Source organism: Stegastes partitus, unplaced genomic scaffold (assembly GCF_000690725.1).
Source record: "Stegastes partitus isolate 25-593 unplaced genomic scaffold, Stegastes_partitus-1.0.2 Scaffold417, whole genome shotgun sequence".
Lineage (NCBI taxonomy): Eukaryota > Metazoa > Chordata > Actinopteri > Pomacentridae > Stegastes > Stegastes partitus.
In genome coordinates this window covers 239126-263133 of record NW_007578148.1, presented here as the reverse complement: position 1 = coordinate 263133, position 24008 = coordinate 239126, and the positions used below count along the sequence as shown (strand labels likewise).

The window sequence follows — 24008 nt, the reverse complement described above, 5'->3', positions numbered from 1 at the left end:
TCTGTGAATATGTAGCTTCATATATGACAAACTTTACAGGTGAATTATTTTGTTTGGACACACGGCAGAAAGATCCCGGGTGTCCTCACCGGGACGCCAACCGGCGACCTTCTAGCTACGAGGCAACGGTGCTAACCACTTTGCAGCCCATTCAGAGAAGATGAAGCAGTAAAAGCCTCTAAATATTTGAGGTGTAACAACTCAGCTCAACTTAAAATAAACCAGAAGTCAGAACTAAAGCTCCACAGTGATGCAGCCTTCTGTTGTTACGATCTAAACTAGCTTTTGATGACTTTTGACTTACATTTATTTCTACATTTCCTTCATTCTGTCTTTTATCGTTTCACTTTTTAGTTTTGCCTTCATGCATGTCGACTGATGCTCCCTTTGCTGTTGACAGTTTATTGCATTTTTCATTTATAATATAATATTTACGGGTGGAGGAGTTTCGTTTTTTATTGTTTTTACTGCCGTTTTATTTGCTTTTGGTCATAAAACGTAACAGACAAATAAAGTCTGACTGCCGGCTGTATAAGTGAAACCCTGGAAGCTCACCTTCCTCCCGGACACGGCCAGCGTGTCGGCCACCTGCCACATGGGGACGCTGTTGTTCCTCAGCCTGTACGGCACCGTGAGGGCGTCCAGGGCCAAGGCCAGGGCGGAGCTGGAGTGGTACCAGAGCGAGGGCTGGAAAAACAGACAAGCTTCAACTCTGATGTGTGAAATCAAACACAAACAAACGAGGTGTTTCTAAGACTAAAAACGTCCCTAATCAGAGTGAAAATCTAAATCTTATTCTGATTTCATACATCTGATCATGTGGTTAAATGCTGTGCGAGTTCACGTTTGTACAAAAAAACAAAAAAAAAGGTCAAAACAAGGCAGTAAAAAATCTTTGAGCCCTGAAACTCCCTGGTGGGTTTGAAAGGTGTGCAATCTTAAAAAATAATAATAATTTATATTTATCTTAAAAATCAATAAAAAGACTCCCTTTATCAGAGCTACAAACTGTAAAAACAGAAAAAAATGTCAGATTTTCAGGTTTCTGACGGTCCTTGAACTACTTTTCTGTGATGTTGAGTTTCATTGGGAAAAAATAACCAAATCTAAGCTTAAATTTGTTTTTTTGGATCAGTAACTTAACACTTAAAAAAAAAAAAAAAAAAATTCGTTTTTTTTAAATCGCCAAAAATACACAGTTTACAGCAATCAGATTCTGTAAAAAAATTAAAATTCTGTGCTCCTCGTTGCAGCCATGAAGCCATCAGTGACTCACATGTGACCAACAGTCATGCAGTAAAAATTCAGGGACTTTTTCGGCTGAACTGCAGGTTTTCCGTTTACAACAGATCAGATGTTAGAAACGTATGAAAATAAATAAGAAAAATGTTTTTTTTCTTGTATTTATATTTTGTTTAATATGCATGTGCCGTATTTAGATTTGAGTAATTCCTGTATTGTATATTATAACGCATACATACACATGCATGCAAAATTGTTAGTAAACATTATTTTTTAAAAATGGAATATAAAGTAAAAAACAAAATATAATGATATCAAATAAATAATATATTTTTTTCTTTTTTTTTTTTAGAAGTAATAATTAAATAAATTCAACTTTATTTTAATTTTTTAATGATTTCTGTCATTCTAACTGCGTTATTCTGTACAGATGACATGTCTGAGTTCTCCTCCTCCTTCGTGGTGGTGCAGGAAGAAAAATGTGTGAGGAGCAGAAAAAAAAAAAAAAAAGGCCAGGATCAGGTTCAGCTTCAGACGGTTAAAAACGTTAAATTCTGAGCAGAGGAGAGTCGAAACCAAAGCAGAATAAAAGGACTCACGTCATAGCTGAGGTGGCTGAAGGTGGTGGGAGGTGAAGGCCTCCTGCCCAGACCTCCACGCAGCGTCAGCGGGCAGAAGAAGGAGCTGTGGTTGGCCATGTGGACGGTCCCCAGAGTGCAGTTCAGCAGGTGGTAGAGGTCCTTCACCGGAGTCTGCAAGACACAGAACCGATCAAAACATCTGCTGTCGTACAAACAGAGAATCTGGTGTGTTCTGCTCACCGAGTCGGGCCGGCTGACGGGCACCAAGCCCCAGGTCAGGATGCCTCGACCACCGTACGAGTCCTGCAGCATCTCCGTCACCTTCGATCCCAGACCTGAAAAACCATCGGCCAGGTCGCAGAAAACCTGGAAGCCCTGAGAGGAGACGGGATTCAGAGAGGAGAGGAACAATCAGGAGAGGCTGGAATAAACAGGAGAGTCTGTCAGCTGATTCTTTACCTACAGCAGCTTTAGTTTATTTAATGAAGTCATGCAGAGTTCTACCTTCATGCTGTGAATACGTCCAGAGCTCCAGGTCCTTGAAGGTCCAGATTGATCACTTTAATGGTGTCTCTTTTTTTCTTGTTTTGTGTCATTTGTCTTTTTTTGTCATTTTATGTCTCATCTTTGTCATTTTTTTAAAAAATCATTTTTTTTTATCCTGTTTTTGTCTCACTTGTCGTTTTCTTCTCATTTTGGAACAGAACCAGGTCCAGTGTTCAGACTGAGACACCTGGATGGATGTAGAACTGATCTGGTGTCAGGTTCTAGCAGAACTCAGATGTGTTCTTCCTCCTAAATGTCATGTGTCTATCTGCTGCACTGATGAAGTTCTGAGGCTCAGAAATGATGGAAAAAGTCCATTAAAGTGATTAATCTGGACCTTCAAGGGCCTGGAGCTCTGGAAACATTCACAGCATGAAGGTAGAACTCTGCATGGCTTCATTAAATAAACTCAAGTTACTGTAGATAAAGAATCAGCTGATTCTGAGGAGGTCTGACTTCAGATTTAGTTGATTTTATCTGTGATGACTTTGATACTAGAGAACATCTAAATCGTTCTCAGGACAGCAGAACAGTTACCTGTAAATAATCACATTCCTCCACAAAGAAGTGCAGTTTGTCCTCCAGCTCCTCCAGAACCGAGCCCTGCAGCAGAGACTCTCCCTGACCGAAGGCCTCCAGACGGTGAGCCTCCCTGCAAACGCACAAAAACACATGTAGAGCAGTGGAGACTCAAACCAGGAACCTCAGATGAGGTCCGTCAAGGTTAGAAGTTAGATTCAGTCCTGAATCTGGACACTAAGAAGTATTTTACATTTTTCAAATCCATAACTAATGAGTTAGAAAGTACTGTTAGGAAAACCTTAAGATATAAGTAGCTGGAGACAGAGCAATACTGTTAAAGTACCATTTCGGTGGACTAAACGTTTAGAACCAGACAGAAAGGAGTATTTAGGTGAGAATAAATCTTTAAAACTCATGTTTTAGTGAGTAGTATTTGGGTGGAATAAGCCATGAACACTTTATGGACAGAAAGTTGTTTGTTTCCTAGAATAATTCTTTAACATTAAAAACTACCTGGACAGAAAGGAGTATTTTGGATTAAACAAACCTTTACAATTTTACCCTGTGAGTTAGAAAGTAGTGTTTGAGTGGAACAAATATTTAAAACTACACATACTTTGACAGGTGGTACGATTTCAGCACAAATAAAGCTTGAAACTATAACTCATCAGTTATGAAGTAACTAAGTGGTGTGTTTGCTGGAACAGACCTTTAAAAAAATACTTTGACAGAAAGTAGTATTTTGGCTGGAGTTAAGGACGTGGACAGAGCAGTGTAGTGGTGGAATAAACCTTTAAAACTGGAAGTACTCAGACAAAATTCACATTTTCAGTGGAATAAACCTGTAAAACCAGAAGTTTGTGGACAGTTGGTGGCATTATGGGAGAAATAAACCCGTCGTGTGTAGTATAGCGACCATCCACGACAGTAGGGGGTGCTGTGCTAACAAACAGAGGTCCTGAAGCTGCTGCTACCAACACATTGTTTGTGTTTGTTGACTTTCTCCAGCAGATGCTGGGTTTAAATTGGACTGAAACGTCATGCAGCTGAATAAAAACGTGGTTCTGGACCGAACCGATCCATACCCGTCGTGGTTGTACTGGTGGATGACGGAGATGGTTCTGGGATGCAGGTGGATCCGCAGGAAGTCGGACCAGACCTTGACGCTGCCCTCCAGCCGGTAGCCCTTCTGGACTCGAGCCAGGCGGCTGTTGACCGACTCGACGCTCACCGAGCCGCCGGCGCCGCCGGCTGCTGCTGCTGGGACACATTCAGAGTCGGACCTTCAACCAGAATCTTGTTTTAAAGGTTTGAAGGTTGGTCAGAGTTTCTCACCTGAACGCTGAGGGCTGGAGGAGAAGTCGACCTCGGCCAGGATCTCCCCCTTCTAGAGACAGAACCAGATGTCAGGAGGACACAGAATGACACAAACAAACTGCAGGGTTCAGTGTTATCGCATCAATAAGAGAAGATCTGACAGCAGCAGGACGCAGAGTTCTGGCTGCTTAGTTTAGTTTAAAAGATCTTTCAACCCGACCTCTTTAGATGAACATTTTTCTCCTTTTTTATTGTTTTGTTGCCTTTTCTAAAGTTTTTACGTCTTGTTGCTGCATTTATTTGTTTTTTTTCTAAGGTTTTAACAGGTTTTCTAATATTTTATTGTTGCTTTGTAAAGTTTTCCTTTCTGATATTATATTTTAATTGACTTTTCTGATGTTTTAATAACTTTTTTATTGTTTAATTGTTGCGGTTTTTAATTGTTTTTATGTTTTCTGATATCTGTTTCATTTTTTTATGTTTGTATCTTTTAAATGTTTTATTGCTGCATTTTAAAATGCTTTATTGTCCCCTTTGCTGTTTTTTTAAAACATGTTTTATTGTGCTGTCTGATATGATTTATTGTTCCTGTTTTTTCTTTTCAGTGTCTTTTTTTAACACAGTATTGTCTTTTGTGATGTTTTAATGTGTCTTTTATGTTTAATTGTCTTTTCTGGTGTGACATGATCTTTTTTTAATGTTTTATTGTTGTTTTCTTTTTGCAAAACACCTTCAAAATCCTGTTATTTTAATTCCTGTTATCATTACATCTTCATCTATTTTGTATTTTATGTATTTAATTGCATTTCTTAAATCAAATTTCTGTTCATCTTTGTTTATGGTATTATTCTGGTCGGTACCGTTTCTGAATGCTTTTCTGCAAGACGCACGTTAACAAACCGCCGCCGTCTTTGAAACGTGTGACATAAATAAATCTGCCTTGTTCTAATTTCTGCTCTAAGTACTCACGTCCAACTTGTCCAGATCTTCAAGAAACGAGTTCTTTGCAGGAGGACTTTCTTTGTGCATCAGGAGGCTTCCATCCCTGCAGGACGGAGCACATGTTTATATCCAACAGACTCTCATGCTCCCTGAAAATACTGCAGGTGTCTTGTTTTTAGTTCCACTACAGAGCAAACGTATGGCAGACATTTGGGAGCAAACACAAAACACAGAAAACAACATCGTCAATATCAACTTAGCATAAAAGCTGTAACACAAAGAGGCAGAAGTGCACAGAAACACTAATACTTACCATGTGACGGCTGCCGTGTCTTTGCCTGCATCATACAGACTTCCCTCCTGCCGCAGAGTACGAAGACTTCCTGACAATTAAATTAAATTCATTTATATAATACGTTTAAAACAACTTGAGTTGAACAAAGTGCTGCACAAGTTATCAGACAGGCAGCAACAAAATGATGTGAAAAGACAGGAACACTTTTTAAACAAAATATAAATAAATAAAATACTAGAAAAGAGTCAAAACAGGTTAAAAACTTGTACGATTAATTTCTAAAACAAATACATATCAATGATTAAGACCGTTAAAAGCAGCAAAAAGCAGTTGAAAGCATGCATGTCTTGATGTTTTTATGTGAGGAGGAACATTTGACAGAAAGTGGAAGACTTTTTATTGATCCACGTGTTCCTGTGTCTCTGCTTCAGGAGTTTAAATGACGAAACAGGTTTTGTAGTATCTCTGAAAGTACATGACAGTTACCTTTGAGATCCATGGCGATGAGCCGCGGCGTGTAGGTGACGTGTCCGCCAAGAGTCTGTCCTTCACGAAACACCACGTCGCTCTGGATCTCACCCGGAGGCGACTCGGGATCGTACGACAAAGACGCATCCTGTGAACAGACCGAAGATCAGAGAAATTTATCTGCCAGTTTCTCTGCAAGTGAAGGGATGAAAAATGCCACCAAACTTCCAACCATGAAGAAATAGAAGTATAAATTCACACCGGAGAGACGGAGAGGCTGAAAATGTGACGACGTACAGCAACATCAAAACATGAACTCGAACAGACTTCTATATTCAGTTCTGAATAACTCCCTAGATGGGAAACATTTATGAAATCTGGACTTTCAACATGAAATTTACTCACTGAAACTCATGAATCAACTTTGATTTTGTCCAGAATATGGTTGTATAGGTTTCATTTTGTGTTGTTCTTAAAAACATTTACTGATGACAGAAACCTCAAGATAAAGGAGTATTTTTTATTTTAATTTGACCAGCATCTTTCTTATTTTTTAACATTATTATTTTTATTTTACGATTTTCAATTACAAAATGCAAAACAAAAGCTATGACCAGGTACGAAACGATGTCATTTACAGTCACCATCTCCCTCCCATATGAACCAAACATGTGGAAAAAGTTTGGAAAAAAGCTTAAAATTATAATATCCATTGTTTTGGTCTTAATTTGTCTCATGTACTTTAACCCAAAAATGTATTATTTTACATTAAGATTAAGTGAGGCTAAAAGAGACGCAGCAGTACGGCATTACTTGCTGAACTCATTTGCTGAGCTTCTGTGGAGGCGTTTCATCGATCAGCAGCTGCTTCTGCGTCAGCGTGCAGAATGAACTGATTTTCACAGGTTTGCATCATCTCTGGGAGTCACTGCCGTTTTGTTTTGTTGAATCACTGCTGCTGTAAATATCTGCACAGCTGTTAGGAATAACATGTCAGCAGAGTTTTGCCGGCTATAGTGTGAGCTTCCCCTTTATAATTCTATTTGTTTTGCGTCTTTGACCTAAAGACGTAATTCAAAAAGATTCAAGATAACATGTTTAAAAAAACACATCAGTCAAAGGAACAAAATGAAATACAATAAACAGGATAAAATGGTACTAGTGTAGACAAATTACACTCTGCCATCACTAAATTAAGCCCATGGCTGCAAGATCATTAAAAAAAAAAGTCAGATTGATAGATTTAGATAAGATCTTTAATTTGAAATGAGTTCAGCTGTGTTCTGACTAATATTCATGCATGTTATGAGCACATGGAGGCTGACACTTGCAGGTGCATCACACAAAAAACTAAATGTACAGTACAGGTTACAAACTGTAAACTCCTTCTGCTAGATGCTGGAGGAGACAGATGCAGATTGAGGATCTTTATTCTATCCTTCACTAGGCTAATTTCTCTGTTATTTTAACACTTTTCAAAGTGATGAATCAGATTCTTTCACTGCAGTATCTCCCCCACAGACTGCTGACCTGAGACTTGATAATTAGCATCTTTAGCTCCATAAATCCTGGTGGTAGCTCCAGGTCTAACCACTGTGGGCTACATTCATTATCTCCCATGTTCTCGGTGTGTTAAACTGAGCAGTAAACGAACATCCCTGCTGCGGCTAACGAGCTAACTCCACAGTCTCCCAAGTTTGTCAACACATGCTAACAGGCTAACGCCAGCTAGCCGGCTAGCTAGCTTAGCCACAGCCGCGTTTCTGACCTGCAAATTCCACCAGTGAGTCCCGACGAAGTTGGAATAATGTCCGAGCTGGAGGGTGATGACTTCTCTGCAGTGGACGCTCATGGTGACGGTGTCAGCGGGCAGGAGAGGAGCTGGGAGCCGCTGCTGGGAGCATCATGGACATGTTTGGAAGTGACAACACTGAACAGAGACGCACTAACTCTGTGCAGAAGGCGAACAAAAGGGCTGCGTTCTATTGGCTGAGAGAAATCTAAGACGAAACTTGGTTGGCTGGACAAAATGACGTAGCGCGGAAGTTCGGTTTCACTGTGCCGTTGATTCACGTGGGCCAGGTCCTGCTGCTGTAGCTGTAAAGGAGTTAAAAGCAGAGTGCAGTGGACAAGTTGTTTATTTTAACATCAGTATATCTTCATTTTGTCAACTTGAGAGTTTATATGAGCTTAACAAAGTAATTGATTTTCCGTTATTATAATAATTTACATTGCTTTTACGTAAAACCATATTTTTTTCAATTATTTTTAAAAACTTTTTTATTTATTGAAGGATATTTGCATGTGTAAAAACTATAAGGACTACTAATGTGTGTGTGTGTGTGTGTGTGTGTAATGACATATATACATAGCTCTACTGATATTGTTAATATGTTCATTGCATTTTGACAGATTGCCAGCAATAGAAACATTACACACTGGTGACAACACATTCATTCCACATTTCTGTCATGAAAATCTCTGTAAATATCCAAGATGACTACAATTTAACAAACAAATCATGCAAAAAGTACACAATCTTGTTGTCCGGCAGACACTTAATGTCGCCTACACCCCATTTTCACTGTGAAGCATGGTAGCGGCAGCATCATAATGTGAGCTTATTTCTTTCCCCCATTTTCGAGGACTAATAATTAAAAATGTGGCTCTGTGTCCTCGCACCATTTTTATGGCTGTGTGAGTTGTATTTCTGGAGATACTGAACCCTTAAAATGATGTCTGATGTTTTTTAAAGGTTGAAAATACTAAAATTCCCTGGTCTGAAAACATATAAATGTTCAAACTTTAGCTAAAACATTTCACAGGACTTATTTTTTGGTCCCAAATATCAACTGCAATCTGAGATGGTGGAGCAACTCTGCTGTCTGACCGACATGCGTTTCACAAGAACAGATCCAACAAACACATCTGCTCTGGTCGGTAGTGGAGTGATTTTATTGAGGAACTTTTTCAAAGCCTTTAAACAAATCAGCCTGAAATCAGAACGTGACAGATGAACAGAAAGTCCGGACCAATCACAGAGTTTATTCTCTGAACATTGCGACGTAAGGCTGGAACCAGTTGCGCAGCTCCTTCATCTTCTCGTTCACGGTGGATCGCAGGTCTTCGGTGGTGTCCTCCATGCGGTCCTTGATGTCCTCGGCCGTGGACTGAATCTTGTTCTTCATGTTCTCCACCTGCGTCTTCAGCAGATCGTTCAGGGTGGTGATCTTGGCCTGGGCGTTGTCTCGCACCTGACTGAAGTACGGGTCCAGCCGGGTCCTCATCTCCTCCATGTTCTCCGAGGATCTGGACTGAATCTCCTCCAGATACTCGTTTACATATCTGAGAAGAAACAGAGCAGGTTGGAATGATTTACAAACACCCGACAAATCCAATTTGTCTTAAATTAGTGAAGTTGGAAAGACGGTGTCATCGCTGAGTGTATGACTCATGGTGCTTTTGTGTGTTTTTTAATAAATGATGTAATTTCATGGTGAAAATAAAAGTAGATTTACCATTTATAAAAATACACAGTTTGGATGTTAACATTATTTGCAGATTTTTTTTCGTGTAAACATGTAACATGTAACATGTTTTTCCTGTTAAACTCTTAAAAAAAGATATATTATAGTTTCAATCCTTTATATATATATTTTTTTCTTTCAAATAACAACATATTAATTATTTAATTTAAAAAAATTTCAACCAATATTTTTTTAAGCGGAATTGTTTTTGTAACTTTTACAGTTAAAACATAAAAATGCAGATTTGTGATGTGGACATGATGCACAGCTTTGTCCCTTTTGTTTTAGGGTTAACGTGTAAATTAAGGCTAATTCTGTGACTTTTGTAGTTATTGTCTGTAATATATCAAAACAGGTAAAAATCTGTAAAATAAGAGTTAAAAATGGATTTACCAATTATTTTACTTTTTATTTTTTTATAACAGCAAATATCTACACAATTAATCATGTTTTTCTCTCATTCAAAAGTGGTTTTCACTGGAAACTAGAATGTAATTGTACAGCTAAATGTGAAGGAAGAAGTTTGATGAAGAGATTATTCAAAGTTTTAACCTGTTTTTTAAATATATTTCACATGTAAATTAATATCTGTGTCATTTTCAAAGATAACATCTAACATTACAGTTCAAATCTGTCTTTCTGTTTAGCAGTAAATTGTTTTAAAAAAGCGTTCAAAGTTGTGAAAGTTTTTGATTTCATATGAAAAACAAACAACAAATCTATTAAAGGTTAAATTAGTATGAAAACACACACGGATTAGTTTAGAGTAGTTACTGAAAAACCTTCAAAATGACGTTTTTCTGATGAGTTTCTGCCATTAAAGCTGAAAAAAACTCAACAAACGTCCTCGTTAGTTTGACCATGAAACTCTCTTACTGGACGGAGTTCCCCATCAGCGTCCTGCTCCGGCCTCACCTCTTGATCTCCTGCGTGTCCTTGCCGAGGCGTTTCTTCATCTTGCGGGTGTAGGCGGAGACTCGGACCCGGACGTCGTCGCTGTTCTGCTCCATCATGGTCTGCAGCTCCGTCGTGTACTTCTCCATCTGGTCCCGGGCGTCCCTCATGTGCCCCACCAGCTTGTCGGCCATCTTCTTCATGTCCTTGCCCATGCGTTCGGCGGCCTCCTGGGTGTAGGGCGCCAGCTTGGTCTGCAGGTCGTCCCGGTACATGGTCAGCTCCGACATGCTGTCCTGGATCAGGGTGCTGCTCGGGGACACAGTCAGTGGGTTTAGTTGGTGGTTTTATAAACATTCAGGCTCCAAAAGGGGCAAAAGTTTGTTTTAAAATCCAACAATCCTCTGTCCACTTGGAACCAAACAGCCCTCATATATACAGGTTATTATTTCTGTTCTTGTACTATAGTTAGACTTCTTAATACTCCTTTTTTTTTGTTGTTTTTTTTTGTAAATACCAGCACGGTTTGCACGTTCTTTTGCACATTAGTTTCCCTCCTTTTCTTAGAAGCAACATGTGTGAACTTATCAGCAGAATAATCCAGGACCAGAGTGGAGCTCCCTGCAGCTCTCGACATGCCTCACCTCGGTGCCGCCTGCTGCTGATGCTGCTAACAGTCAGCTGAGTGCAGATTGTGTTGTTGTTGCAGAAGCAGCAGCTTCATCATCTGCCGTGTTTACAGGCCGACGCAGTTTATGTTTGCAGGATTTGGAAATAAAAAATTCAAACTTTACCAAAACGGCAGAAGAGTCATTTCATCTTAAACCATCAAAGGCTTGTGCTTGATCATCTCTGATTAATTTATTATTTTTTTAATTATAAAGTATTGATATTTAAAATGATATCTGTGACATTAAAAATTACCTGTTCACCCACTTTTTTTCTGGAGTTTTTGGAAAGTATTTGATATAAGTCTAATCCTGTTTTTATAGGTTATTTATAATAGTAATAATAATAATAATAATAATAATTTGTGCCAACATGCCACCAGCTCTGTTTTGTGCAGGTTTCACAACGGCAACGAGGAAGAAACAGAAATTCCACCTACGAAACCAAACAGTAGCTCGGTGAACGTTTCTATGCAGATGATCGACCTCTTTTTGTTGACACTCGGTTCACGTAGAGCTTTACACTCTGACTTCTTGTTCTCGTTGTTTGATGTTATTCTATTTATTATCGTGTTATTGTACTTGTTCTGAGCAATATCTGGCACAAGAAATACTTTCAGGGTGAATAAAGTTCTGTCTTTATCTTTATTGTGCTTTTATGTCTTTCAGTGTTTTATTGTGTTTTTATGGTTTAATCATGCAACACTTGGAACACGATGAACTCGTTTCTGAATAAATACTCTTCATAAATTAATCTGATTGAAGCACGGTGAGCTGATTTCGTTCGCTGTTGTTAGAGAGAAAGCTTGTGTTTTGACTCCTAAATCTGGATTATTACAACAAAAATCGAGCAGATTTGATTGTTGGCTTTGTTATAGCTGCACTTTGTAGCACTGAAGCGTAAATATTTCACCTTTGTGTGTGTTCACTGGTGTTTATGGAGACAATGAGGCTAAATTCTACCTCAAACCTGAAGATTAATGTGTTTGTTTATGCTAAAATCGAAGCTGGAGGCTGCAGACTGAAGGCGTTTGTGCAAAGAATAATGTTGTGTTATGCCGGTAAACAAGGCTTTAACTAACTCACTCCAGTTCTCTGCTGATCTCGGAGCTCTTGATGTCCTTCAGCACCTCGCTGGCCCTGTTGTCCAGGTCGGTGTAGTAATCCTTGAACTTGGTGACTGCAGCCTCCCAGTTCAGGAAGCCCTCCGGGGGAATGCTACGAGCGCTGCAGCCTGCTTCAGCACAAACAAACAGAAGAAAGAGTCACTTCTCAACTCGTTCTGTGGCAGATTTAACGAGACAAGAAGAGTTTTGGCTGCAGCCAGTTTCTGTAAAACTCTGAAGTTTCTCTTATTTTGTTAAATGTGGAACCACACAGATGTTTGGGTTTCAGGGATTTTACCTGGAAAAGGACTCAGATCTTTAGAAAGTCTGTAATTTCACAGATTTTTTTCCTGCATTTTAGGAATTCACCAAAAATTAAATGCACAACATATAATAATAGAAATAAAAAGTTATTCAATAAAATTACAAAAAAAAGACAGATGTAAGATTTTATGAAGTTTTGTGAAATTTTTTTTAACACTTTATTATTATAATGAATATATTTTATAACAGTGGATAAATCCATTATTTTTGGATCGTTTTTTAATTACAGAGTATTTGTGACGTATACAACATCTTTTTATTTGGTTATATGTTAAAACACACACAGCGTTCGACAGTTTATGATTGTTGTGTTTGTTGAAATTAATTAAAAACAACAATAACAGCAGTGGTAAACCTGCTCATTTTGGATATTGGACATGTTTCTTTTATTATAAAAATTCTGTGAAATACATGAAATAAGATTTTTAAGTTACATGAAAAAATTCTTTGTGTTGGATGTGACCTCAATCTGAAATGTATTGTTATATTTATAATCAGGTGTTTTTAGTGTAACTGTGTGAACGTGTTTTTAAATTAGTAAATCTGTAAAATATTCAACTTTTTTATGCAGTTATAAGCAAAAACACGTCCAACACTGAGCAGGTTATCATTACAACCACAATCACATGTATTTGTTTAATCGCGGCGATAAATCCATTAACGTTGGACTTTAAACCTGCTTTTACAAAAGATTTTAATGTAAAGTTACGTATAAAAACGTATTAAACTCTCGATTTAAAATGTTTTATTGTTTATATAATCACAAGTATATTGATAACGGTGCGGACGTGTGTTTGTAAAATAAATCTGTTAGAAATACAAGATTCTTTCAGTGTTTCAGTTCAACATAAAACTCGTGATTTAAAAAAAAAAAAAGAAAAAAGTTTAATATTGTAATTTTAATATTAAATGTTTAGTAATTGTGGTTTTACATTTTTTTCAACCTAAATCTATGATTTTATCGGCAGGTTAACTTATTTAACACTAAAGATTAAAGCGTTTTATGTTAATTTACCCGTAAAAACTCATGTTATACTTGATAGAATCTAAACTAATATTAGATATATAAAGTATTCATTAGTATTTTGATAACAGAAGTAAATCATTTTTATGGGTACGTGTGGTTTTAACATCAAAATCTGTCAAATATGCACGATTTACATGTAAATGTACATTTTATCTCAAATGAATGACAGTAATTTTAAATCAAATGTCAAGTTTTATAAGAAAACGCAAATGTATTTTGATATTTTTTACAAGATTTGTTCCATAAAAAACAGATTTTCTGCTTTATTAAGCCTCATTATTTGGATGACAACAATATTCAATGATATTTATTCAACATTCATAGTTTTAACATGTAAATATTCTCATTAAACATTAAACATGAAACGATTAAAAGATATTAATACATTATGTAGAATTAGGGCTAGAAACCATGTTTTAATTATGGGAAACTTCTGTATTTTCATGGGATGTAATTTTCCAGTTATTTTACTGTAGCTGCTGGAATTTTACAGTTTTTGTACTTTTTTCTTTCATTTTTACAGAATGTGCAAATCTTTAAAGACAGTTTTTACTTTTCAGTCAATTAATCTCCTTTTTGTTTTTTAATTGGCTCTGAATATATATATTCTTTTCTTTTCTTTTTTTTTTTAACGTGTTCCTACCTGAGAGGACTGCCAGCGCGAGGATTACTGCAAACGCCCTCATGATGAGCAGAGATCAGGACACCTGGAAAGACAAACAGAACGATGATGAATCAGAAAAAAACACTAAAAACCGTTTCTCACTGGGATTTTAGTCGTCCAATAGAAACATTTTACCGCTCTTCAGTCGTCAGTGTGACTTTTTCACAACATAAATTCACATATTTTTCCAATTTGAGTAACTTTAAGCAGCTGCAAACAAATAAAACAATAATTCAAATGAAACGAGCTGCTAACGGTGTGCAGACGAGCGGGAATCTCACCTCAGCGATCAGATCTGTGACGTGGGCGGCTGATCGAGCTGCAGCTCAGTATTTATACACTTCAGATATCATTGATTCCATCCGATAAATGTCAGCAGGATTTCTGACCTGCGTCCGAAGTTTACGGCCTGAACGGCTCGTTGTCATCTTTTATTGCTGTGTGTGTTATTTCAGCTCCACGTCGCCGACATGCTGACACAGTTCATGTGCTACAGGAACCTCAAACGCCTGATTAAGCTGTTTAAACTCATAAAAATAGGCTGTCTGGGTTCCCTTTAGTTCTGTCTGTTCCACATTCTTGTCTGGAATCATGTGAACACACCAGTTGTTCATCAGAAATCAGAGTTCTGTCGCTGATTGAAAGGCCAAAAGTCGCTTTCACCGTCCATCAGATGTGGTTCAGAGTCTGCGTTAACAACCTGCATTTATACAACTTTTATTAGACCGAAACGTCCCAATAGATCACCTCTCACACAGAACACGCTGATCAATCAATAACTTTATTGGAGGCGAAGCAGCAAAGATCCACAAACAGCAGCTCTGATTGTTCAATCTGTATTTATTATATAATTCTTCTGCGTCTTCAGTCTGCAGCTGTTCAACAACAGTTTGGTCAAAAGTCGTGAAATTTGGCACATTGATAAAATGAAGTGTCCTGATTCTTTTCACCAAGTTTCAGGTCTTTGACTCGAGCACTCTAGCGCCACCGTTGGGTCGGAGTTGCAACTTTTGAACCATATTTTCAAGAATAATCAATCTGAGCTCAAAGCATTTTCTCTTCATGTGAACAGCACAGAAAAAATGAATAATCTGGATGAATTTACAATAAATGTTTTTATTTTTACAGAAAATACACAAAATTCTAAACAGTCTGCATATTTTCAGGCCCCACAGCACGAGATCACAGTTAGCTCTGAAAAATCACTTAAAGGGTAATAGAAAGAAAAGCTGGAGATAGTTTCACCAATAAAGCTCTGTTTCATCTTGAAGAAACTCTGGAAATGTATAAAGATATCTGTCAAGTTTTGGCTTGATGCATCAAATACTTTATAATTAAGATTTATTAGATAATTTATTTAGAAAAATTACATATTGAAATTTGAGGCTGTTTGAACGACAACATCTCAGGAACTATTAGAGACGGAAACCTGAAATTTTCTCTGTTATTTCTCATCATGACGTTAAAAATAATGAAATATTTCTCGATTTTATTTTTTGAAAACCATTTTAAAACTCCTGAACTCTGTTCTATCAGCAGTATTTAGGTTCTTGAGCTACAACTGGTCCAACCTGCTCAATCAGTCGTGAAAGTTCAACATAAACAACCTTTTTAAAAAATGTTTGTGATCAAGTATTTCACATTTAAAGTCTTCTACATGTTTAGTTTTATATTATTGTGACCTGCAGCTTCATGTGGTTCAGAAAACATCACCAGCTGCTTTACAGTTTGTTTGTTTTTTGTTAGTTTGAGCTTAAAGATGGAACTTTTCATGACGGCTTCAATTTTATGTTCTATATTTAAACTCACCCATAGCTGGAGATGATCTGATCTACTTCTTCAATATGACAGTATTCTTCACTGACATGATGAGAATGAACAGAGAACATTTCATGTTTTTATCTGTAATAGTTCCTGAGATGTTGTCGTTCAAACACATTTCAATGTGAGAAAAAAACCTGCTGGAAGTGGGTCAATGGGCAATTTAAAAAAAATAATGTATCTCAGAAAGTTTTTGATACGTGAAGCTAGAACTTCACAAATATCTTTGTAAATACTCATATTTTATGATGTAAACATTTCAGGTAAATCAGAGACGGTCCAGTGGAGAAACACAGCCGTCAGTGCACTTTTCTGTTCATGAGTTCAGCTTTTAATGTGTCATAGAGAGGTTGTGTCATTAGTGTTTAAAATCCCTGCTGAAAAGCTTTTTTAGTCGTTGTGGCTGCTGCGTGTTTTCCATTTCAAACAGAGACGACAGTCCAAAAATACACTCAACACGTTTTATTGTTGTCAACAGTAACACAAAAGCTACACAAGGTATTGCACTTCTTCTCTCCTCCATAAATATCAGCATTTAGCAGCAGGTAGTTAAAAGTCTGTTCACTGGGACATCTTGCTGAAGGCCTCCCACAGCGCCGTGAGCTTGTCCTTCAGGTTCTGGCCCTCCGCGGTCAGCTTGGCCCTCAGCTCGTCCTCGTACGGAGCCAGCCGCTGCCGGACCTCCTGGGTCTTCTGGGCCAGGTGGGCCTCGAACCTCTTCTGGAAGAGGTCCAGGTTCTGCTGCGCCTTCTGCTTCATGTCCTCGGCGTAGGGAACCATCTGGGTCTGCAGCTGCTCCACGTTCTGGTCCAGCTGCAGCTTCAGCTCCTGGCTCCTCTGCAGCAGGAGCTCCTTCAGGGCGTCGGTGTCCACCGTCTCGGCCTCCTTTTTCAGCTCCTCCACTTTGCTCTGCAGCGTCGCCATCATCTCCTGGACGTACGCGTTGGTGCTGACGGCCGACAGGTCTTTCTCCAGACGGGCCTTCAGCTGCTCGGCCTCCTGGGAGAACGTGGCCACGAGGTTCTGGGTCAGAGGAGACACCTGAGCGCGAAGAGCGTCGGTGAGCTGGGAGATGGTGTCGCTGCTGGAGGCGACGAGGGAGCTGCAGACGCACAAACACAACTTTAAGCTCTCTGTTGTCTTTCCTCACAGCTTCACTGTCACATTAACATTAGATACATGTGTGTATATCTATTTATATCTGCATATTTTTATTCTTTTCAGTTTCTCTTTGCACATGTAGAGAAACTGACAACAATGTTCACTTTGACTTTGATCAAAATTGTGGCCGCTGTGATCCTCTGTTTAAGTTAAAGTTTATTTATACACTAAAAACTAATATTGAAGCTCCACAAACAGGCTGTATCAGGCTTCTGGTGAATTTATGTTTAACCAATAAACCAAGTAAATTAGAAAACTCTAACACAGACAAGTTGAATAACGTGCACAAAGACATTATAGAAAAATTACAAGTGATTGACTAAAACTAGCAGAAAAGACAAAATAAAAGTAAAATAGCAACAAGGAAAAGATGAAGACAGTGAAAAATTAAATTATGAGAAAGTTATTAGGCTAATCTAATCCAGAATTAGGATGATTATTATTAGAATGATTGATCCCTGATCCATTCAAAGTGTTAAAAATGTAAGTAGTAGAAAAAAGATGAACATGAGTAAATGTCCCCAAAACAGAAATATAAATAGGAAAGCATAAAATTTAACAATGTACATTATATTAGGACATTTAAAATATAACTGTGCAGTGTTATAATCAAAATAAAGTTATTGCACAGAGAAGTAGTTAAAAAGAGCCGGAGCTCCTGCAACAGGCTGCTCATCGCTAACGAAGCAATTTACTGCAGAAGCTTGAGTTTACTCTCAGGATTACGTTGCAGTAACTCCCAGCATCATGATGTCAGAGCGACTGATCAAAGCTTTAAAATGTTCTGCTGTATTTTGTTTAAACTGATTTTTCTTTTTAAATCTCCTAACTGACGTATAAATATTTTAAACAGCGTCCTACTTGAGCTCCTGTCCGAGCTCCGACTGTCTGATCTGCTTCAGGGAGACATCGGCGGTGGTGGTTGCCTTGGCAACGTAGTCCCAGAATGCATCCTTGACCATGTCGACCTGCCGTTTGGGCGGACTCTGGAGCACGATGTTGGCATTGCAGCCGGCTGAGGGACAAAAACACGACAGAAGTCATTTCCAACGTGTTTCTGCTGAATGATTCCTGAATCTGGATCTTAAATCGGCAAAACCGTCTCACCGGTGAACACGGCGGCGACGAGAACCACGAGGAGCTTCATGTCTGAGGCTGGAGAAGAGGGAAATAGTTCAACAAACACTGAGGATCTGGCAGCAAAGGAGGGAAAAGGATGCTGTAAATTAACCGTAAAATACCGCAACTGTAAAAATCATGTGAATGTAAAATAATTCTATTTTAGCTGATATAAAGGCAGATAAACTGGGTAATTTTATGGCCACAAGATAAAAAAAAAAAAAGAAAGAAAAAGAAAAAAAAAGTAATACTTTCCTATGTGATTAGAATAATTATTATATGTAACTTAAGAAAACAGGGAAAATCTGTAAAATTACTCGTTTAAAAGAAAATATTTACCAATTTTTCATTCTTCATGTACATATTGTTTCTTTCAGATAATGATAAAGATGTTAAATAAAATCTTTCAGCTGATTTCAATATTGTACAAAAGTGTTTTACATTAATGATCAAACAAAAATGGACATTATTTACAGTTTGGGGTGTTTTTCTGTCATTAATAGTTACATTTACATTAACATTTCATATTTTACTAAAGTACACTTATTTACTTGTATTTTTTTACTTATATGCTGCTCTTGTCTTAAAATTGTACTTATTATTATTATTTATTACTTTTTTTCTTTTTTTTTTTTAATGGGACCTGAGGATTAATTTTGTGCCACATACATGTAAATGTGATCTGGCATGACAATAAAAGTTCCTTGAATTCTTGAATCCTTAAATTAATACTTGTCTGTGACTTTACAAGACATCTGTAATTTAACAAAGTAGGAAAGAAATCTGTAAAATAACAGTTCAAAAAATTAATTACCATATTTTAGTTCTTTATATACAGATTTTTTTCTTTTAAATAACCTCAAATATCTGCAAAATAATCATATTTTATATAAATTAAACAGTTTAATTTGATGCTCACACAATTTAAAAGAACAAATTACCATTTATAAAAATACAGACTGGTGATGCAGATGTTTACAGTTTTATCCTCTTTTTTAAATATTTTTTTGTCCTTACAAATAATTTTAGAGTGTAAATGAATGTGTTTGTTGTGATTTTATCAGTTATTTGTTTGTGATTTAACTAAACAGGTAGCATCTGTAAAATAACCGTAAATTGTTCAAAAAATTTGTTAAAATTATTATTATTTTTTGGTCACATAAAACAATGTGAGCGGTGACGTTTTCCCCGTTGAGTCCTACCTGTGCAGATAATCTTCTGTTCTGCTGGCGAGCTGCTGAATTCGCTGTGGTTGTGCTCATTACTGGGTTTTTATAAGCTGCTGAGTCGTCTGGAGGAATCAGAGGATAAAGTCCAGCAGTGAGTGTCGCGCTGTAACCGAAGCCTCCACATCACTCCGGTGGTGAGTCAGGGACACATCCACCAGCTCTCTGACCGCCTGACACGGTCCAGTCCACCGTCTGCAAAGAGATCCATGAAGTTATTGATAATTCTTAAAAAGCGTTCACCCCTTTGGAAGATTTTCCTTGTTGTTGCTTTTCAACGTTCATTCACGATCGATTTAACTTGACTTTGTTGACAAGAATTTACAAAGAGAGAGTATCTCAGGTCAAAGTGAAAAAAAAAACAAAGATGTCAACATGTCTATTCAGAAATATAAAATAAGTGATGGCAAAGTGGCTCACCTCATTCAGCACAGGAGCAGCCAGTTGATGCTAGAAGTCATATAATTAGTAAATAAAGATGATCTGAGGTCAGTGAATGAGTCTCAGTGATTGTAGTATGAAGACTCCTGTATCTGGAAGGTCCAGTCACTGGTGGATCAGTAGTCCTGGATAGAACTGAGTGACCAAGTGAGAAGGAGACTAGTGAAGGAGGCCACCGAGACTCCTACGGCTCCTCTGAAGGAGTTACTAGAAGGAGACTAGTGAAGGAGGCCACCGAGACTCCTATGTAATCTAATTGTAGACTCCAGTTTGGACACATGAGGAGGATGCATGAATATAAAAGGCTCATATAGCAAAACACAAAGTTAGAATCAGTGTCAATCTAAGCTACAGTTTATCGCTGCCACTACTCGATGCTTCTAACTAAATGGGCTTGAGTAAATAAACCAGAAACATCACACAGTCTGTCTACATTTATGAGAAAGAAAACTTTAAATGAAACCGTACAGAACAAGGTGAGTGAATTTATGTGACACGAAGTAACACTGATGACCCACAAACTCTCAGCGGAGTCGACGATGTACTCGCTTCAACCTGTTGTGATGCACAAATCCTGCTTTGTTTGTGTTGTTTATGGGTCAGTGCAGTGTGAGCAGGACTTTGATCCGCCATCCAGCCGGCAGGTTATCTCTGGTTCCTTGTACAGCAGTTCCCTCCTGGAGCGCTGATAACAGAGCAGCTGAAGTCTAGAAACTTCCGATGAACAGTTTTCAGATGACGCAGTCAAACGGTGGAAGCCAACACGGAGGCAGCTTGTACACATAACAACACCATAAACACCAGTTCTGTCTCCTACCGATGAGTCCACATCAACATTGTGTCAAAATGGGCAAAAACTGGAACCTTGTCTTGTCAAACTTTCCACACATCAGATTCTAGCGTCTCAAAGTTGGTGAAATGTCGACCAAAGGCTGTAATCTAGTTGGAAATATGCACATTTTGAGGTAATTTTGGACTCATTTTGAGTCATTTTGAGCAGCTTTCAAGTCAAAATAGCAAAAACTGGCTTGGTGTACCAGCTTCTACTGATGTTAGAGCTTCAAAAGTTGGTGAATCCATCCATATACATATATATACACTCAGAGGAACTTTATGGAGACACAGTACCACCAAGTGTGAAAATTGTGCCCTTTCCCCCATTTTCAAGCCAATTTTGAGTCATTTCTGACAAGTTTCAAGTGATTTTCGACAAATATTATTTCCCTTTGGACAGATTTTAAGCCAAATATCTCAAAATTAGAACCTCGTCTTGTCAAACTTCCAACACATCAGATTCTGCTGATGTTAGAGCCTCAACAGTTGGTGAACGACTATTTTCAGTAGGAAATATGGATCCACCCATATATGTACGCTTATTGGAACCCCAGTATCTTCCTTGCTTGGAAATTTTGCATGAAAAACGTGTCCTCTACTGGAGCCATTCACCAACTTTGTGGCTGTGGTAGTTATGCACATACTGAAGCCTTAAACCCTTATCAGCTGCTAGTTTTTTTTAGAGGGTGAAAATACAAAATTCCTAGAGCTGAAAACATATGAAGTTGTCAAAATTCAATCACAATATTTTACAGAACATAGTTTTGGGTCTCAAATAATTAAATTCTGAACAAAGCTCATAATAAACCTCGACTAGACCCTTTAGTCAAGTACAAATCACTTCTTTGATCTGGTGAGACCAAAGTTGAGGTTTCTGACCATCAGACTAGATGCTGTGTTTGGAGGGACACCAAACCCTTCACACCATTACACCAGCATGGAAGTGGCAGCAGCATGGTTTGGGGATTTTTTATTTATTTTCATTTTATTTTAAAGGGCCAGTAATGACAAAACTGGCCTCTGGTGAAACCATTCAATCTCAAAATCAATTTGGATCTTCTGGAAACTATTCCATCTGTGTCCACACCAACTGTCATGGCTGTGGGAGGTAAAGTTCTCGAGATGTTCGACCCTAAAAATGGCCTCCAAGTCATTTTTTAAAGGGTGAAAAGACAGAAGTGAAATTCGTAGGTCTGAAAACGCTTGAAATTGTCAAAATTTTACCAAAATATTTAACAGAACCCAATGATGGGTCTTAAATAACAAATTAGTGAACAGTCTGTGTGACTTTAATAGAAGCAGCTGTTTGTTTCCTGTCAGAGTTCTCAAACGTTCGACTGTAACCACAGCAGTTACAGATCAGGGATGGGCGATATGCGTCATTTCGTTACCTTGACTTGTGATGCTTTTGCTTTTGCACAAAGAAAATCAGAGTTATCTTTTCCTTTCTTTAATTAAAACGACCACTTTAGAGGATTTTCCCTAGTAGTGACTGTTTGTCGTGTAGCTGCTGCATTTCCTGCATATGAACCAAACTAAACAGAAACTAGAGAACATGTGTCATGAGATGAAGAAGCGATGACACCACGATTATGACGTGGAGTGACAGCAGTGACAGGAATGCGTCCAGCGGGGCAGCTGGAGAAGGACTTTACCCTTCAATGTGGCTATAAAACCAGCGAGCCGCTGACTGAGCTGCACAAACCGTCGGATCCACCGAAGAAGCCACAAGCTGCCTCTGAAAGGTAAATATTTTAGCTTCAGAGACTTTCTTCACTTCACTCGATCAAGTTTTTAAATTTTACATTCATGTTCTTTGTCTCTTCATCCAACAGCATCAATCATGAAGGTGTTCGTGCTTCTCGCTCTCCTCTCCGGTGAGAACTTTTTCTCTTTAAATCAAACTCGGGATCCTTTTAAAACGCAGCCGGTGACATTAATTTGCTGCTTTTGTCTGCAGTTTGCAATGCCAACATCTTGTGGCAGGAGCCGCCCAAGACCAACCTGGAGATGGTGAAAGATGCTTTCTGGGACTATGCTGCCAAGGCGACGCTCACCGCCGAGGACTCCATGAGGCAGATCAGAGAGTCTGAGCTCGGACAGGAAGTCAAGTAAGAGTCATAATAATGGCTGAGAAAGTTAGAAATCTGCTGTGTGTTGTGTTTCAGGGAACTAACGGAGTCTTTCTGTGTCTATCAGTGCTAAGATCTCTCAGAGCGCCGACACCGTGAACCAGTACATCGTCGCCCTTCGCACTCAGGGTGCTCCTGCCGCTCAGGACTTCATGAACCAGTTCACCCAGCAGGCCGAGCAGCTGAAGCTCCGTCTGGAGACAGACCTGGCCGCTGTGGGCACCAACATGCAGCCCTACGCCGACGACATGCTGACCAAACTGCAGACCAAGCTGGAGGAGCTGAAGAAGGAGGCCACCCCCTACGCTGAGGGCATGGACGCCGACGCCCTGAAGGCCGTCCTGCTGCAGAAGAGCCAGGAGCTGAAGGCACAGCTGGACCAGAGCGTGAACCAGCTGCAGACCCAGATGGGTCCCATTACTGAGGAGATGAAGCAGAAGATGGAGCAGAGCATGGAGGAGTTTCAGCAGCGCATGACGCCCCTGGTCCAGAGCTTCGAGACCCAGCTGGCCCAGAAGACCCAGGAGATCCAGCAGAGGCTGGTTCCGTACGGGGAGGAGCTGAAGGCCAAGCTGGATGCCAGCGCTGAGGACGTCAAGGCTCAGCTCACTGCTCTGTGGGAGTCCTTCTCCAAGATGTCCCAGTAAACGGACTTCATCACCACTCTGCTTACCTCAATGCCACAAATATTTATTTTCACCTCACCTGATGTCTATTTTATTAAATAAAATCCTGATTACAACACAAGAGCTGTGCCAGTCTTGATTTTCAGAAGAGGGATTCTTGTCATAACAGTCTGAGGACAAATATTGTATATATTCATACATTAATGTTCCTTAAAGCAGTGCTGAGTTTTATAAAAAAAAAACAAAAAAAAAACTCAACTCAAAGCAGCTAAAGTCCATCCAGTGGACCTTTAGAAGGGATTTGCTCTGATTCTAGGTCGTGTACGAAAATATCTAATGCACCAGACCATCAAAAACCTGGATAGTAGAATACCAACACATTAAAACCTCTGACAATAATGCACTACATATCAAAAAGCTGGATAATAGAACACTAAATCATTAAAAACCTCCACATGAGGAAAACAAAATCCTCAAAACAGTGGATATTAGTGCACTAATACATCAAAAATCTGGATAATGCAC

The 24008-nt window shown here is 38.7% G+C and overlaps 3 protein-coding genes across 3 annotated transcripts in view; 1 reads left to right on the top strand and 2 right to left on the bottom strand.

The window, feature by feature from the left end:
* The window catches only part of msto1 (misato mitochondrial distribution and morphology regulator 1), a 12583-nt gene extending 4759 nt beyond the window's left edge, over positions 1 to 7824 (bottom strand). Inside the window, exons 1-10 of the mRNA XM_008285794.1 lie at positions 7682 to 7824; positions 5932 to 6061; positions 5464 to 5533; positions 5178 to 5253; positions 4227 to 4278; positions 3977 to 4151; positions 2907 to 3021; positions 2064 to 2198; positions 1842 to 1994; positions 556 to 687 (exon numbers count right to left, since the gene is read on the bottom strand). Of these exons, the coding sequence (XP_008284016.1) occupies positions 556 to 687; positions 1842 to 1994; positions 2064 to 2198; positions 2907 to 3021; positions 3977 to 4151; positions 4227 to 4278; positions 5178 to 5253; positions 5464 to 5533; positions 5932 to 6061; positions 7682 to 7765 (1122 nt within the window). The 5' untranslated portion in view covers positions 7766 to 7824. The remainder of the gene's footprint in view (positions 1 to 555; positions 688 to 1841; positions 1995 to 2063; positions 2199 to 2906; positions 3022 to 3976; positions 4152 to 4226; positions 4279 to 5177; positions 5254 to 5463; positions 5534 to 5931; positions 6062 to 7681) is intronic.
* A 1133-nt stretch (positions 7825 to 8957) lies between these two features.
* LOC103360143 (apolipoprotein Eb-like) lies at positions 8958 to 18252 on the bottom strand. The gene is made up of 7 exons (XM_008285810.1): positions 18213 to 18252; positions 17967 to 18120; positions 16510 to 17046; positions 14103 to 14155; positions 12089 to 12239; positions 10356 to 10643; positions 8958 to 9258 (listed from the first exon to the last, which is right to left on the bottom strand). Exons 1-7 carry the CDS (start codon positions 18250 to 18252, stop codon positions 8958 to 8960), a joined length of 1524 nt encoding a protein of 507 aa, XP_008284032.1.
* Positions 18253 to 22564: 4312 nt separating this feature from the next.
* Positions 22565 to 23527, top strand: LOC103360128 (apolipoprotein A-IV-like). The gene is made up of 3 exons (XM_008285793.1): positions 22565 to 22602; positions 22686 to 22836; positions 22925 to 23527. The coding sequence occupies exons 1-3, from the start codon at positions 22569 to 22571 to the stop codon at positions 23502 to 23504; spliced, it is 765 nt and encodes a 254-aa protein (XP_008284015.1). The 5' UTR covers positions 22565 to 22568; the 3' UTR covers positions 23505 to 23527.
* The last annotated feature ends 481 nt before the right edge of the window (positions 23528 to 24008 follow it).